At 28.6% G+C, this 15,946-nt stretch overlaps 2 protein-coding genes across 3 annotated transcripts; both read right to left on the bottom strand.

Annotated features, from left to right (window-relative positions):
* Positions 1-214: 214 nt before the first annotated feature.
* On the bottom strand, positions 215-6,861 carry LOC111030408 (fatty acid-binding protein, muscle-like). 2 transcript variants are annotated; one of them, XM_022309877.1, is made up of 3 exons: positions 6,674-6,861; positions 2,270-2,553; positions 215-426 (listed from the first exon to the last, which is right to left on the bottom strand). In XM_022309877.1, exons 1-3 carry the CDS (start codon positions 6,744-6,746, stop codon positions 373-375), a joined length of 411 nt encoding a protein of 136 aa, XP_022165569.1. In that variant the 5' UTR covers positions 6,747-6,861; the 3' UTR covers positions 215-372. The 2 variants fall into 2 exon arrangements, with proteins under 2 accessions (XP_022165569.1, XP_022165570.1); XM_022309878.1 differs by lacking the exon at positions 6,674-6,861 and adding an exon at positions 6,009-6,144.
* Positions 6,862-8,478: 1,617 nt separating this feature from the next.
* Positions 8,479-13,125, bottom strand: LOC111030402 (fatty acid-binding protein, muscle-like). The gene is made up of 3 exons (XM_022309869.1): positions 12,901-13,125; positions 9,414-9,694; positions 8,479-8,705 (listed from the first exon to the last, which is right to left on the bottom strand). The coding sequence occupies exons 1-3, from the start codon at positions 12,971-12,973 to the stop codon at positions 8,652-8,654; spliced, it is 408 nt and encodes a 135-aa protein (XP_022165561.1). The 5' UTR covers positions 12,974-13,125; the 3' UTR covers positions 8,479-8,651.
* Positions 13,126-15,946: the final 2,821 nt, after the last annotated feature.

The raw sequence follows: 15,946 nt of genomic DNA, 5'->3' as shown, positions 1-15,946 counted from the left end.
ATGGTTACATATGTATAAAATTAAAGAGTTTGCCTAGAGCGGCATAACATCTAAATTATGTTAAGTGTTTTTTAAAACATTTTTTGAAGTTCAACGGCGCTTTGGATAGGCAATTAATGTTAGTGTTAATACGACACAGTCGTTCTCACTCGTAGTGTATATCGTAACAGAATGTGTAAGTGATGTTTTAACTGAAAACTAGAAGTCATTTAGGTATCATATATCCAAACATATTTTTATGTGTTTAATATTTATGTATTACAGTTGACCAATTTCAGATTGTCGGAAAAATATCTGAATAATATACATAATTATATAAAAATAGGTACAGGCGTACAGCAGAAGTAATAAGTTCAATGTTGTGATGCTGTGTTATTTGACTGGTTTGTAAATCCTTGTGCATGTGACATTATCGGCCGTCAACGTCTAAAAAAAATACACATTAGCACAATAGCATTTAATTTTTGGCATAATATAAATAAGTTATTTATAATGATTATAATTTTGTTTTTGTTATGATATGTGAATATGTGAATGTGATAAAAGTGATAATATTTATTTTTTATTTAAAAAGGCATATATTAGGCGTATATCGACATTTTGTAGGGACTGAAAAGTTATATTTTTAAGTTGTTACACTTTAGTAGCTTATAAACCATAATATACAATTAAATAAACTATAAAGGAAATAATTTTTAGTTGAATTTGAATTATGCTGCATTTTATCCAACTGACTACATCGTTTAACCTAACCATGCAGCTAAAATGGTGCGAAAAAAAATAGTTATTTATTTATTTATATTAAATACAGGACGTTGTTAATTAATGAAAACCAATATGATACAGACATTTGAGGAACATTTAAGTTACATGATTGAATGATTCCTGACATAAAGTATGTATTAGTATTTTGAAAGACGGGTAAAATTGTCTCTTAGGTTCTCTATTTTACTTTTACCCGCCTTTCCCCTTTGTATAGTTATTATGATACAGTATTTGCATGTAAGATGTTTTGTAAATATTATAGTTTAAATTATTGTGATATCAACCACGTATCAATCGTATCATATCGTTTCTATAATCGTATCCAAAAATAGTTCCAACTTTAGATTCTTAGTGAAGCGAGGAATGTATTGATTTTACAATGAAATGCGTTGTGTAATTTTGTGTGTTCCACAACTATTTTTAGTTGTAAAAATGTTTCGATCTTCAACTTTAAATATCAATATATTTTCTGGCGATTGAAGTTGGAGGGGGGAGGAGGAGAAGTTAAAAATAATGAAGGATCTAATGATTGAGGATAAATAGGGAACAACAGAAATATTTAAGCAAAACCAGTTTTAGACAAAATCGATTTGTTCTTTTGCTATTATTTTAAAACAAACAACTGTAGATGTATTTGAATTTATGTTCATAAAATGTTAGACATGGTACAATTTTATGTGGTTATCGGCTGACTATACTGTGCCTATTAACCACAACTGGGGTTTAGAAAGTAAATTTGTAATTCATTTTAAAATTACTCGATCACCACCACAGATGGAAATCGTAAATCCATCACAGCTACAATAAAATTACTATGTTACCTACCGAAGTTCTTAAATTTTGTTGTCTCCGTCCTACACTCCTACCATCGCGTAAACTAACATATTTATATTAAGTAGAACGACAGGTTTATTTTAGTTGTTTTAACGATTTATTAAATAGTATAGACTGATCATAACATTTAAAGTTACCTAACTATAATATCCCTATTTTCTCAATAAGATGTTAAGGGCTTGTAAGACGACGGCGGTGACAATTTGGGCAAGAGGCTTTTATAGTTCATATTTATTTTATTCAATTTATCATAATTGATTATCAGTCGTTAAGGTTAATCCGATAGTCGTATCCATGACTGTGGGTAGTATCACATAATTTATATCCCAGGGCATAACATATAAAAATGTATAATATGACATTGTGTTGTAATTTGTAGGTAATATATTATTATATCAATTATTGATGATTTAAATCGATTAATATTTTAATTTAATGTCACACTGTCAAAAAATATTTTAACAACAATTTAAATCAAAGAAGATCATCAACTCCCTTTCCCTAAAAACAAAACATACATAATTATTATATTTGCCCTGAGATCATTAGATTGGATGGCCTTAATATGTTACCCCTGAGCGTAAAATGTTCAAATACGGCACTAGTCAGGAAAAGGGGAAGAGTGTTTACTTTATAAACATTTTATTCATTAATATAATATAAGTATTACCATTTTCAGTTGATCGGGTTCAAATTCTCTGATTATCGTCGTCTCTTTCCTGTAGCCAGAACTTTTTTGGAAGTGCACCAGCTTGTTGCCTTCCTGGGTGATGATTGACTTCACTCTATGGGCATCTAATGTCTCTTCGTCGAATTCCTCGTCAAGGTTAAACTCGATCGAAGTGTTTCTGATCAACGTGGTGCACGTCAACATGTATTTACCATCCTGCTTTTTGGTCAGTTCCACCACCGGGGTCATGACTTTGGCCAGCGTGCGCATAGCATGCATGACACCTGCAGAAAACGCACATACATAGAATCATTTGCCAAAATAAGATACAAATTTATTATAACTTAAGCGTTTATTGGTAATTATATTATTTATAAAAGTTATAATATACTTACTTATTATTATTGCTATTATATTAATAGTTCCTAATTCTTATACATAGTATATGATATCTATTACTTATTTAGTTATTTATATGATTGTTCATTCACGAAAGGAGATAAGTCATAGTTTTGTTTAAAATAAATATGTTCTGTGACTATAGACAAAGGCTGCCCAATTTATTTTGGAAGCTGGCTATAATTTCAATTACAGTTAGCTGGCGGGCCATCTTACGGACAAGACTTTCTTACTCTTATGATTCATCTTTGGTTCTATATTCTACATATAGATACTTAAATAAATAGGTAAAAAGAAACACCAATGATACCTATGAAGGGACTTATTAGCTAATAATTTTTCAATATCTGGTGGTGATGAATCTGATGTTAATGATAATATCAAATCTGAAATACGAGGCACAGTTAACGTACTGCGATATTTATTTTTTACATAGGTTAGAGTAGAAAAAGCTTTTTTGCAAACATATATTGATCCAAATCTGCAAGGCAAGATCACACATTGCAAGGAAGTCTTCTTTTGATACTAACTTCCAAAATTCAGTGAGAATTGTATTCAATTTTCTGAAGATGCTTCTGTGGTTGTGATGATACATTTCGAAAAATATCTGCTTCAAGGAAATGTGGTTTTGAATTTCTGTGATTTTCAGTTGGATATTAGATGAATTTAATGAAATAATAATGATTATTTAAAATACAAAAGAATGTTGACATACGGGCCACTTTGTAGCCCACTGGCCTGGGTTTGGGCAGCCTTGCTATAGACGGATCGTTTATTTTTGAAAGAACACAAATTGTATGATAATTCTCTTTATTATGCCTTTCAAACAAGATTGGTATTTCTGTTGATGATTTATATATTTTATAAAAAAATTTTGCAAAGTTATAATAAAATATTTTACTAAAGTAATTATGGAACAGTATATGGAGATCAATAATCTCGTTTATGATGATTTAGTAGTTTTATTTATGAACAATTTTAGTTTAACTCATTTGCTTATGAAAGGTGTTAAGTAACATGTTTCCTTACGAAAAGTCAAAAGGGTCAAAGTCGTTAAGTTTAAACTTTAACTGTTAGTTACAAAATAAATTTGAAAACTTGGTATTTCCAAATGAAAAATAAATGTAATAGTGCATAAGAATTAAAAAGTATCTTTTATAATGTTTTTTCAAGTAAATTTTACTTACGTGCAAAACAGTTATTTTTAATTTCCTGAAAGTCTTACCCTTTAGGACTAAGCCCCTTTCATAAATAAGCGATTCGTATACCTACGCTATATATATGTTAGTTGTACTAAAACATAATATTAATAGGCGCTGATCTCATTTTCGGGATATCATATTATTGAATATTGATCCTGAATCCTAATGGCTATGCGACATGTATTATGATCGAACGCGTTGTTCGACGGCATACCAAAACGTCCAAAATGTATTAAATAATTAATAGGTAACGGTGGACAAAGGTCTTCATTTTATCGATAAAATGAAATACATGGAATTCAAATTATGGATTTGTCTATTCACTCTGTTAATGTTGAGACTTGTGTCTGTCCTTCAGAAAATATGAGCTCTCGCTCTCGTGCACGGTGCATGAACATATATAGGTGGTATATATTATACACAGTAGGTACATGCAATATGATGTATAAATTATTATATTGAACTGTTATGAGGATAGCGGACTATTTGTTCAACTTCAAATCGGCATATTACAATAAAATTGTATTATTGTTATGATGTGTCCGTATCTTTATTCATTAGGTACCCGGCTACCTCATTAGTCATTTTTTAATGTAGATCAACAAGCGTGGCTCACTATATTATCATATAGTATATTATGTCATAAGTAATAATTGTAAATTATTACAATGTGTATAATGCTTTTATATAGTACCTACTTATAATATAGGACATAGGTAGTTATGTGTATCATATCATCACGTATTTTCAGCAATACCTAAATGGCGCTAAGACGTACAATCATAGGTATGTTGTTGTTGCAGTTTTCCTATGCGATTCAAGGTCGAATAAATGTTTATTAAAATGTATAACTATTTTTTGTATTACCTACGAGGGACCTGTAGTGTATACGCGAGAATATCGGTGAACATTGTTTAATATAGAGCTCTAATAAAATAAATACCTACCCATTAACCCATTCTCTAATTCAAATAAAAATTGTTATTTCAACTTTTTAATTGTTAAACGTAATGCACCCGTAATATATTACGGCAAGTCTGTAATGTTGGAGCATTCAGTTACTGCAATCATTTTCGTACCGATCCGACCAGTATAATATGTAATAATATATTGTACTCAAGAGCCAAGTCTAATGTATCGGATATCACTGTAATTAAACACATTATATGTTACCACACGCGTCCGGAGTACCTATACCTATTTATTTTTAAATAATTTAATAATTAATATAGTAAATACTAAATTATTGTACTGAATCATCGGATAACACGAGGGTTCAACGGTAAAATAATCATCACAATAACAGTAATACCATATGGATATTATGCATTACATACCTACCTGTAAGGCTATAAATAAGTATGGTAATTAAATACTTATCAACGTAAAAATACTAAAGCAGTTATACTGCGAACATAAATTATATTTAGTATTTACATTTCTTAAATCACAATAATTGTGTACACCGATTCAATCTCGAGTAGAATAATTAAGATTAGATTAATAGTATAATAATAAATTATATTGACGTACTATAAATCCAAAAAATCTTTAGGTAATAAAAAATGTAATTTATATTTTATAAAATCTTTTGATCAATATTTTATTTTACTCTAAGGAAAATTTAACTATGTAAATATAATTTCACAAAGACGATTCGTGTAAATTTGACAGTTTAAAATTCACGACAATCCATCTATTGTACAATCAAGTCATTACTTCGATCGAGGGAGTCAGGGAGATTATGATGTATATTAGAGACGGATTCATTTATAACTCAATTTATGTTTACGACGAAACTTAAATATAAATTTTATTGGCACGAAAAGGAATCAATTTTGATTTACGACTCCATGGGGCAAAGTATTTTGAACCTAATAGCAATCAATTTTTTTTTAAGAACAGCGAACTATTGCAGTTACCAAATTATGTTATTCTTATCAATACTTAATTAATGTTGAGACGTTTACGGTTTACCTATTACTTAATTGAGTGAATATAATACATTTGTAATAATAAGCGATGATTTTTGCATTTTACTTGATATGAATATGGTAATTGGTACGGTGCATACTATAGTTGCCTCCCATCTTTATCGTAAAATATATATAAAAAGGTTAAAATACACGACTAGTTACCTCCGGTGATCAGGTAGTTCATAATTATATACGAGTTGTCTCCTAAGAATTTTCACACTAGTTGCCTCCTGTATAGAATTAAGAAGAGGTTCATAAACTTCACTATAATACACCATGTGAGGACACACGTCATGAGTTAAAATTATAAAAACTAATTTTACAGTAACATAAAATTGTATGCTTGATTATAAATGAATAGTCTTGAGTAATCCAACATTTATACAACAATTACACAACCTTCAAAATAATAATATAATAAGTCAATACAAAACATTTGGTAGTATCTACAATTATCAATTAGCCAATAAAAAAATATATGGTTATATGTATAATTGGTTGATAAAAAAAAATTGTTATTAAGTTGCTTATATTTATATTTTTTAGCTAAAACGTTGAGAACTGCCCATTGGGAACTGGGAAGCGAACAGTACAAGACCCTTAATTTAAATCTACAATCCAGAAATGGGTATATCTCGAGTTAATAAATTAATACTGTTTTCGATAGACTGTGATAGTGTGCCTAAAAAAATTGCTTACTTATCTTCTACAAATTTTCTGTTCGCTTAAGTTTTAAAATTCTGTATGATATTAATATGACAAAATAAAAGTAGGTAGGCATATTATGTTTATGATAGATAATATATTATTATAGATTGACAACTTACCCAGAGCTTTACAGTATTCGTCAAAATTGTCGCTGCTTTCCAGCTTGTACTTTTTATCGAAAATCAGAGACATTCTATACTATTCGATTCTACTGACTTGAATACAATATAAAACTGGTTCAATTTTTCTTTCGGCGCGGCGGTCAGATGATTACTGCACACGCGTGTAAAGGTAACGCGCGAATTTATAGGCCACAGCTAATATGAACTTTATGTTCAATAATTCATGTCTGGTCGGGGGATTTTATTTGTTCAGTAAAGGAACGTAAACAATATTATATAGCAATACATTAGATGTTTTTAAGATTATCTTATTTTTTTAAATAAAGTATTTATCTATAAAATATCAGTAACACGATTACATAAAATAATATCATAGGTATATTATATTCTTGAATGCATGTACAACTTTCGCCTTTATTAATATAAATCAGTTGAGCCAATTAAAATTATTATCAAAGTACACCGGTACTTAATTCAGTTATAGAAAAACAAACGCCTCGATGATAATTTTGAAATGTTATGAATTTTATTGAATTTACAAATTTCGAATGATATAAGCCAAAATTAAATTTTTACTGTATTCACAGTAATCTTAGATGAATAGCCGAACAGACTGCTTTTCATCCTGGTATATTCAACCCCTAAATCTGGTTGCTTAAACACGAATTTATCTCCTAAAATATGAAAATTGATTTTTTGTTTGTTGATTTTCTGGTTGCTATTAGATACACTCAAGGAATGTTTATAACGCTGTATTATGATTATGCTTATAATTATTTTTGATTATCATGTTTTTTATGTACATATAATTATCATATATCAATTATCATCCACGATTTGAAAGTAAAATATATTTTATGAAGATAAATAAAAAGGTAATTTAAAATTTAAATGATTAAATTTAAAAAATCATACGTACCTATATTTAAAATAAATAATTGAACTCAAATCCCGATTGAATTTAATTTATATAAATTATATTTGTTTTTCACGTTATTGTTTCTCTTCTCCTCCATAACCGCTGATTGGATTTGACCCGGTTTTTCACTGTTTGATAGTTTTTTTATTGTTTTATTTTTCGATTTACACTCACAACGAAACGTACCTAAATAAACATTTTATTGACATACGAAAGGGGTCAATAGGGATTACTTATTTTCAAATGAGATTTATCTGCGCTAGCGAATCGTTTTCAACACTTATTGCCCCAAATACCTATCTGTATAGTTTCTTCAGCTGAGTTTTAACCGTAAGAATACTGATGCCATAGACTCATAGACCTAATCCCTGTAATCGGAGAATTGAATGGTGTAAAGTAATAGAAATACACTAGCAGCTACAGCGACATGTCAACAAAATCTAGGACCGAATTAAAGACCGTGTTCAAAATTTGTGCTTTCATATTTGGTTTTTGGTTTTTTTCCTGGTGTAGGCACGGACACTCACAATCAATTTCCTCAAGGAGTTATATTTAAGCCGTTTAGTTAATACCTTTACACTAAAATCGAAATAAACCAAACTCGGCAGTAGTTACGTATTCAATCCACTCTGGACGGATTCATCGTCTTGGTCGGATGTTGGTCATCAAAGCGAAGTACAACAATATTATGTGCACCGACTTGCCCGCGAATAACACCGTTCAGCGAGGAACGCGCTAATCATAAAACACCGAGCACTGTATTTTGAATCGATTTATTTTTCTTCTGGAAAGTCGGGTAATATAGCTAGTATGATATGATAAGTATATGTTAAAATAGATGTGGCGTATATAAAATAAATAATTTAAAAACATAAGACCAAAATTAAAAATGTTTTGACTGTTTATTTTCGTGTAATCGCATCATATTTAACACAATTATATTATGTGAGCAGTGTAGGCAGTGGGCCAAATTTTTCATAGGACTGCAGTGAATATCCAAATCCACTGAATTGTTCACCAATGTAATATATTATTGTAATATTGTATCCTAAGTATTTAGTCGACTGGTTTGTAGATTCTGGTGCAGGTGATTCCGTCGATAGTTAGGGTCTAAAAACACATGAGACATAATTAATACAACACATTAACGAAATGAAAATGTTTAACCCGACCAACGATCAACATAATTTTGTAATAACATCTAAAACACGTCGATCGTCGCTATATAGTACACGATCTAAGTAGGTATACAATATGTAACAGAATAAGACTTGGCAAATTAAAAAACTTTTATTCTAATCAATTTTTAATTTTTTTTTTATATATATTATATAATTTATAGGCGGTTGAGTTACAAGTACAGTATACATTTTTTTTTTTTGAAAATGAAAAAGACCCACTTTTAAATCTAATTCATAAACAAATTTGGACCTTAAAAATGTTTATATAAATCAAGTACCTACCTAGTTTATTTTCACAATTCTTTTAAATCGATATTTGTTGGTGTACCTACCTAAATTAATTCGAAACGTGTGTACCAAATAACTTTTTTCAAAAAATCTTTTTGGGAATTTCCTGGTGTAAGTTTATTTCTTATATTATTTATCATCCATTTAATTTTCTCCATTTTTGTACTATGTAACTACGTTTAGCTAGTACTTTTATTTGTCAGATCTTTCTGCTACACTCTGTGTTATTCAACGTGCAATAAGCGAGTGTGTGTGTGTGTGTGTGTGTTTATGTGAGGGAGAGAGAGAGAGAGAGAGAGAAAGAGAGAGAGAGTGAGAGTGTAAGTGGATTTTGTCATTAGTTTTGTACCATTTTCAATTCATCGGGATTGAATTCTCTGACGATTGTGGTGTCGCTATGCTTGTCGGATTTCTGAATGTGCACCAACTTATTTCCATCCTGTCTGATGATTGAATTAACTTTGCGGTTGTCAATCGTCTCCTCGATGAATTCCTCATCGAGGTTGAACTCGATAAATGAGTTTTTCATAGTTGAGATCGATGTCAACACCAATTTACCGTTCTCCTTTTTGATCAGTTCCACCACCGGAGTTGCAGTATTGCCCAATGTACGTTTTACCAAACCGACGCCTGTAAAAAACAAACATTTTTTTAACTATCTTCTCTGATATGCATAGGCAAAGAACGCTCACGCATGTCATAAATTAAAATAGGTATACAGGATATGCGACACACGCCCCCATCGATTTTGTGGCACAGTATTTAAAAAAATTCCAGTGGTAGTCTATATCAAGAGAGCCAAACTTTTTTTATTTATTTATTTATTCATGATAACGGACTTAAAATCCAAATCTTTAAGTCTAACAATATAGGTACAGCAGTTGATATGAAGGAAGTTTAAATTAAAAATTGAAAAATAATACAAAAAGAGAGAGAGCGAAAAAACATGGAGAATTTTATAGATAAACAATTATACAGCAGTTAATAAAAAAAAAATAAAAAAATAATATATAATGAATAAGATCTACCGAGAATATAACGTTTTTCCTTGAAGGACGTTACAAAATAGTTTCGTTCTAACACTAATATTAATAATAAACATAGTACACACCCATAATAATACTTATGTAAATAATAAAATCAAAGTGTAAAGTTATCAAAAATGAGTGTTTCACATTAAATTTCTAAATAATTTCAAAAGAAATTAACAGTATAGGTAGGTACTGTTGGCTTATAGAAGCGTGTCATTGCATGTCGTTGGCCTGTTAATTAATCTGGAAAATTGCAGAGAACTGCTAAACGAAGACGTTGATCTAAACATTATCGTCAGGTAAAGTGGAGTTCTGTAATATTTAGCTTTTATAGAAATTTCGCGTGAGAAATTGCCATTTTACATAAACAGGTTAATCCGAAATATATAGTATATTACTAAATGTTTAAATAAATATAATTTTTAATAATGGAGGATCGGCTTTGAGATATTCCGAGATCAACCTCCATGCCCGCCCCTGGTCTGTATAATACATGTTATGAAGGTGTATAGAGACTTGGGACAGCGATGTATTAAAACCTCTATAAATACTACCAATACAATAATTTTAACATATTATAATATCATATTTATAATAATCATAAAATCGTAATTTAAGTGTTTTATATTATTATTGCATGATTCGTATAGTTATTTCTTATTACTTATAGGTATTAATGTAATTATACTAATATACTTATTATAGGTATTTACAACAATTAAGCTACGGTAATGATTATAATAATGATAATATGAGACACACATTTCACTTTATTTTTTTGTTAAATAAAATGTATAATAGGTATATAACATTTTAATACTTTGGTATTGATTAATATTTAATAATATGATAGGTAATATAAATTAATACAGTACCATAGTCCAATAATCCATCATTATTCGACAAAAATAACGTTTTTGTTAAATAAATTGGAATAATTTGAGAGATGTTTCAGTTTAAAACATGCATATGATAATTATATTACGTAAATATCTATATACGTAATAATGTACCTATATCTAGTTTATAGTTAAAAGTAAAATCGATTGTTTTAATGTTCCAGACAGACCGCAGACACGACATTCTATATCATTAATGAAAAATAATATGATATGATTATGCATTAATTCACCTACAATTAAATATTATAATATTTTATAGACACGGACAATAGCCTATATTGTAAGTACAGCGAAACCTCGATAACTGGTATCGGTCGGGGACAAAAAAGTCTAGTTATCGAAAGTTCGAGTTATAGAAAAATGTGCTAGCAGGTACATATTGAAACGCAGGAGCCTAGAGGGCTTCGAGTTATTATTAAGATTTGATTTAAAGTCATTTGAGTTATCAAAGTTCGATTGTATGAATTAATTCAAAAACATTTGAAAATCACGAAGAAACGTATTACCTATAAGTACAATAATTTACAATAATTATTGTACTTTATCTTTACAATAATAATCAATGTATAATAATACCTCTAATTCCACAATTTTGGAAATAACACGAAGATTAGAAAACTATTTATATCAAAAAATTATTATTTTATTTTACGATTTGCATTTACGGCGTTTGGTAGGTACGTCATAACTTCATAAGCATTTTATTGACACGGTCAATAGTGTTTACTTATTTTTAAATACAGTTTTATCGGGTGAATTGTATTCAAAACTATTGCACCAAACAGTTTTTTAGTTTAATTTTAGTTGATTATAGCTACTCATTAGTCAATTAGTTACGAAGCTACAATAACAGTAATTAAACGATCGATTCTAATTATAGTATAATATGTTTAAAGAATAATTATAATAGTAACATATCATGCATTTGTATTTAATTTCGATGGTCGTTGATTTTTATTTGACAAGAAAGTACAGAATAATAGTATCGACTATCTCTGAGCATACATACAGAATGATCCACCAAGCTTGCTCAACCGAAACACGAATGGCATACAAGTATAAATAATTGAAAATATAGTCCTTAAAATATACTTTCCCAGGAATCAGAATTTGAATGAATTAACTATCAAAGAGAGGGGTGAGTGAGCATGTTTGGTGGTTCACCCTGTAATCTGTATATTTAATAATAATCTGAAGAATTTCTTTATTTTTAGAGTATTACACTATTACTCACATTTCAAACAAATCGTTTTATAATTAAACCTATACAATTACAATGTCAACAGAAAACCACTTTAGATTTGCTTCAATGCATTTTAAATCAATTAACATCCCATGCAATTTGAAGGTTATTGGAAGTAATAATAATAAAAAGGTTAATTCTTACAAATTAATTTTTATAATACTCCGTATAAAACTGTATACACGAGAAAAAAAATTTAAAAATGCATGTTGTTTTCTAAATTATTAAACAGCAATAGCGGCTGATAATAATTGTATGGTCCAAAACATTTTTTTTTTATTATTATTTATTAAGTCTTTCAACAACAAAGGTTTTAACCTACATCAATTTAATATTGGAAAAACAAATTTAAACTCAAAACCTTTTCATAAGACGTCTTATTAGGACTAAAGAAATAAGTGAGTAAGAATGCTCTGAATATTATAAGAATACGTTTCTTAATCGTACGAAATAATAACTTTATCACAATATATAATTTTATTTTAAAATTAAATTTTAAAGTGTTTAATCGAATCCTCGAGAATAACGATTATAATAATTTACAACATTCTGCGGGTATTGAAGTGCTGTTTCAATATTTAAAATATGAATTTTAGAATTTATAACGTCAGTGTAATGCGTGTGTATTATTTAACGACAAATAAATTATCGTTTACTTACCCAGAGCTTTCATGTATTCGTCGAAATTTTCACTGGTGTCTAGCTTGTACTTTTTGTTGAAAATTAAAGACATTTTTTTACTGTTTTGAGTTTTCTTAAATATTATTATGGCAGGAGCACAATTTTTCGTACCGGTGATCAGGCGACTACTGACTAAAAACTAATAATATTTTACGCTCGCTCTAATAGATACCGGCATACCGCTTGATATAATATAATCGATAGTTTCTGCTATGGTAGGCATACGATAAATATATACATGACTATGGATTATCTTTTAATATAAATGTCCATAAAATTAAAAATTAAATGATACATCAAACAAACATGCCAAATATATACTTTTTGTAATTAGGTAGCTAGGTATATATAAATCGTAAAATTATTATCATTAAATAAAACCAATCAAATTAAAGCATCGTCAAGTAATTAAATCGATGCATCGAACAACATAATAATGTGATGAGTATAATTTTAACTTTTTTAGACGTATTAGACCTCTAAATAAATATATTAGTACTTTGTGTTATGATAAATAAATTATTGACTGAAGTCCTATTAACATATTTTTTTTTTATTTCGGCCAAAGTTCATAGAACAAATTTAAAAAAAAAGGAATCCAAGATGATTTTTTGGTTTTTTTTCGATGTTCTCCATGTTCTATGTTTTTTACCTGTATGAAATGATAATATTTTTGAACAAATGCAAACTTCTATGGTTTTGAATGATGATTACTGATGACCTTGTGCTAAAGACAATATTACAATATTTATTCATATTATATTAAAATAATGATGGTCCAAGTACTAACTGGACTTTTTTTTCAATATACCTCAATTTACCTACCTAAAATATATTATCATATTTTAATAAATTGTAATTTAGTAAAATATCATTTTTAGTAAGACCACAATATAATAATCCGTGGTTAAAACTTTCGGTTCTCAATTATTTTGTTGAATATTCTTGTGATCACTATTTTGTTAATTTTATTAAAACCGACAAATATGATTAAAATATCAAACACATAATGATATAAAAGTATCATATACTATTACATATTAATAGTTTATTTAATTAAGAATTCATACGTGAGCCATTAATCATTATTACAATGCACTATTATGAATTTAATATGTTATTCACTTTTTGTATAGTTCTAATAATACAACGAATATTAATTGAACCTACTTCTATTTCTTAAAATCTAATTTGTAGCTACAAAAAGGCCGTTACTTAAAAAAATAGCCAATATTAAAAAAAAATAAGAAAGTATTTCATCAACGTCTATTGAAAGAACGGTTCTGTTTAAATTCAAAAATATTAACTATCTTATTAATAATATACCATTACTCAATACTGTTGTACGTTGGTATTATCATTAATCGATTCACTTGGATTTCCATTGCATTTCTTACTAAATATTACATCGAATTATTGTAAAACTGATTGTATGTCATATTATAATTCTACATTATACATTTATATTATATTCATATTATTACTTAACATAACTTCAGTCTTTCAGTAAGTATTATATTATTCAACTATTAAAACGTATTTAAAATATAAACGTGTTATGTAAATTAGTAGAAGATGATTTTTTGATTAAGAAGGTACCTTGATTTATTCAGAATATTATAACATCGAGGGCAACGTCAATATATTTTATGTATATAAATACGGATGTTGGAACTATTATAATTTAGATATTATTTAACTTAACTGTTGAGTATACCGGTAGAGTTGCTCACTACTTGAACCGACTTTTTGGTAACTTTGTTTCAGTAAACAATTTTTTTATCTTTATTAAAGTGATTATTTATTGAATATAGTGATAGATGAGTACTTTAAAACTTAACGCAACCATAGATAATTTTAAACTGATAATTATTATCAGTAAAATTGGGTAATTAATTCAAATGTGTCAATATTTTGTTAAAATCATAAATCCTGAAAATTCCAAAACTGTAATTAATAATCTAATATGTGAGTAAAATTTAAAAGCAATAATTTGGTCAACTTTTTGAATCAAAAATTTATTCGTCAGGTTAACAATATCAATATTTTCAGTGCCAGCACAGTAAAATGCTTTGAGTCTAAAATATATTTACCATCATAATTGATACAATTATTTTTACGGTAGTAGTTTTTTAAATTTTCAAAACGTCCAATAAAATGTCCAGATCAGAATTGTCCATTTTATTTTAAAACACATGTAGTAAAAATAACACTTATGATTAGACCTTGTACTAAGTTATAAATCTAATAAAATATGCTGACCGAATAATAATGTATAAATTAATTTTGTAATAAACAGTACATCGTAATTAATTAATTACTTGATTGAAAATACAAATATTTGTTCAATAAACTGGCTTCAAAATATTGTTTAAACACTGAGTGTTACACTTAATATACATTTATGATGAAAGGTTGAAGCATATTATGATGAATATCGATCAAAGTTGAGAATAATAGGTATAGAGTATAGACTAAAGATCACGAAAATACAAAACGAAACATATTTTAATGGTTCAGTTTAGATGTGACGTACACAAATAAATTGAATGCAGTTTACACTGTAAAGTAGCAACACACCACAAAACAAATATTATAATGGTTATGAATTACGTGAGTACGTGACCAAATCCAATGGTACCTATCGAAGTCATTTCATTTTTTTTGTGCGGCACATTTATTCATTATTCAACCGTATAAGCCACAGTACACCACCGCCAAATGGTCCAATACAGACGGCTAATTGGTTAAACCGCGTGGTACTGCTCCAGAATTCCGGATGTATACCACGTTAACCGTAAATACCAACTACCATATCAACCACCACATAACCCGACATAACTTCGTAAATATATGATTAAACGCATGCACGCATAGGGATCGGCTCTGCTGTACGAGACAGTTAATAGATATATTTGACTAGGCGTACGAACTGTAGGTACAATATTGTCGTATATGTTCTGCAATAAAAATTTAACACGGACTTGTTAGATAACAATACTATGGTTCATTCGACAGTAATTAT

The sequence above is a fragment of the Myzus persicae genome, unplaced genomic scaffold (genome assembly GCF_001856785.1).
Source record: "Myzus persicae strain clone G006 unplaced genomic scaffold, MPER_G0061.0, whole genome shotgun sequence".
Classification (NCBI taxonomy): Eukaryota; Metazoa; Arthropoda; class Insecta; order Hemiptera; family Aphididae; genus Myzus; species Myzus persicae.
This window is presented reverse-complemented; position numbering and strand designations above follow the sequence as displayed.

Excerpts from the sequence above, each read along its gene's own strand:
- LOC111030408 (XM_022309877.1), bottom strand. The coding sequence starts at position 6,746 with ATGTCTCTGATTTTCGATAAAAAGTACAAGCTGGAAAGCAGCGACAAT. Across the intron at positions 2,554-6,673 it reads CGAATACTGTAAAGCTCTGG|GTGTCATGCATGCTATGCGC; the intron begins GTAAGTTGTCAA and ends CGTTTTCTGCAG. Across the intron at positions 427-2,269 it reads AACCCGATCAACTGAAAATG|ACGTTGACGGCCGATAATGT; the intron begins GTAATACTTATA and ends TATTTTTTTTAG.
- LOC111030402 (XM_022309869.1), bottom strand. The coding sequence starts at position 12,973 with ATGTCTTTAATTTTCAACAAAAAGTACAAGCTAGACACCAGTGAAAAT. Across the intron at positions 9,695-12,900 it reads CGAATACATGAAAGCTCTGG|GCGTCGGTTTGGTAAAACGT; the intron begins GTAAGTAAACGA and ends TGTTTTTTACAG. Across the intron at positions 8,706-9,413 it reads ATCCCGATGAATTGAAAATG|ACCCTAACTATCGACGGAAT; the intron begins GTACAAAACTAA and ends ATGTGTTTTTAG.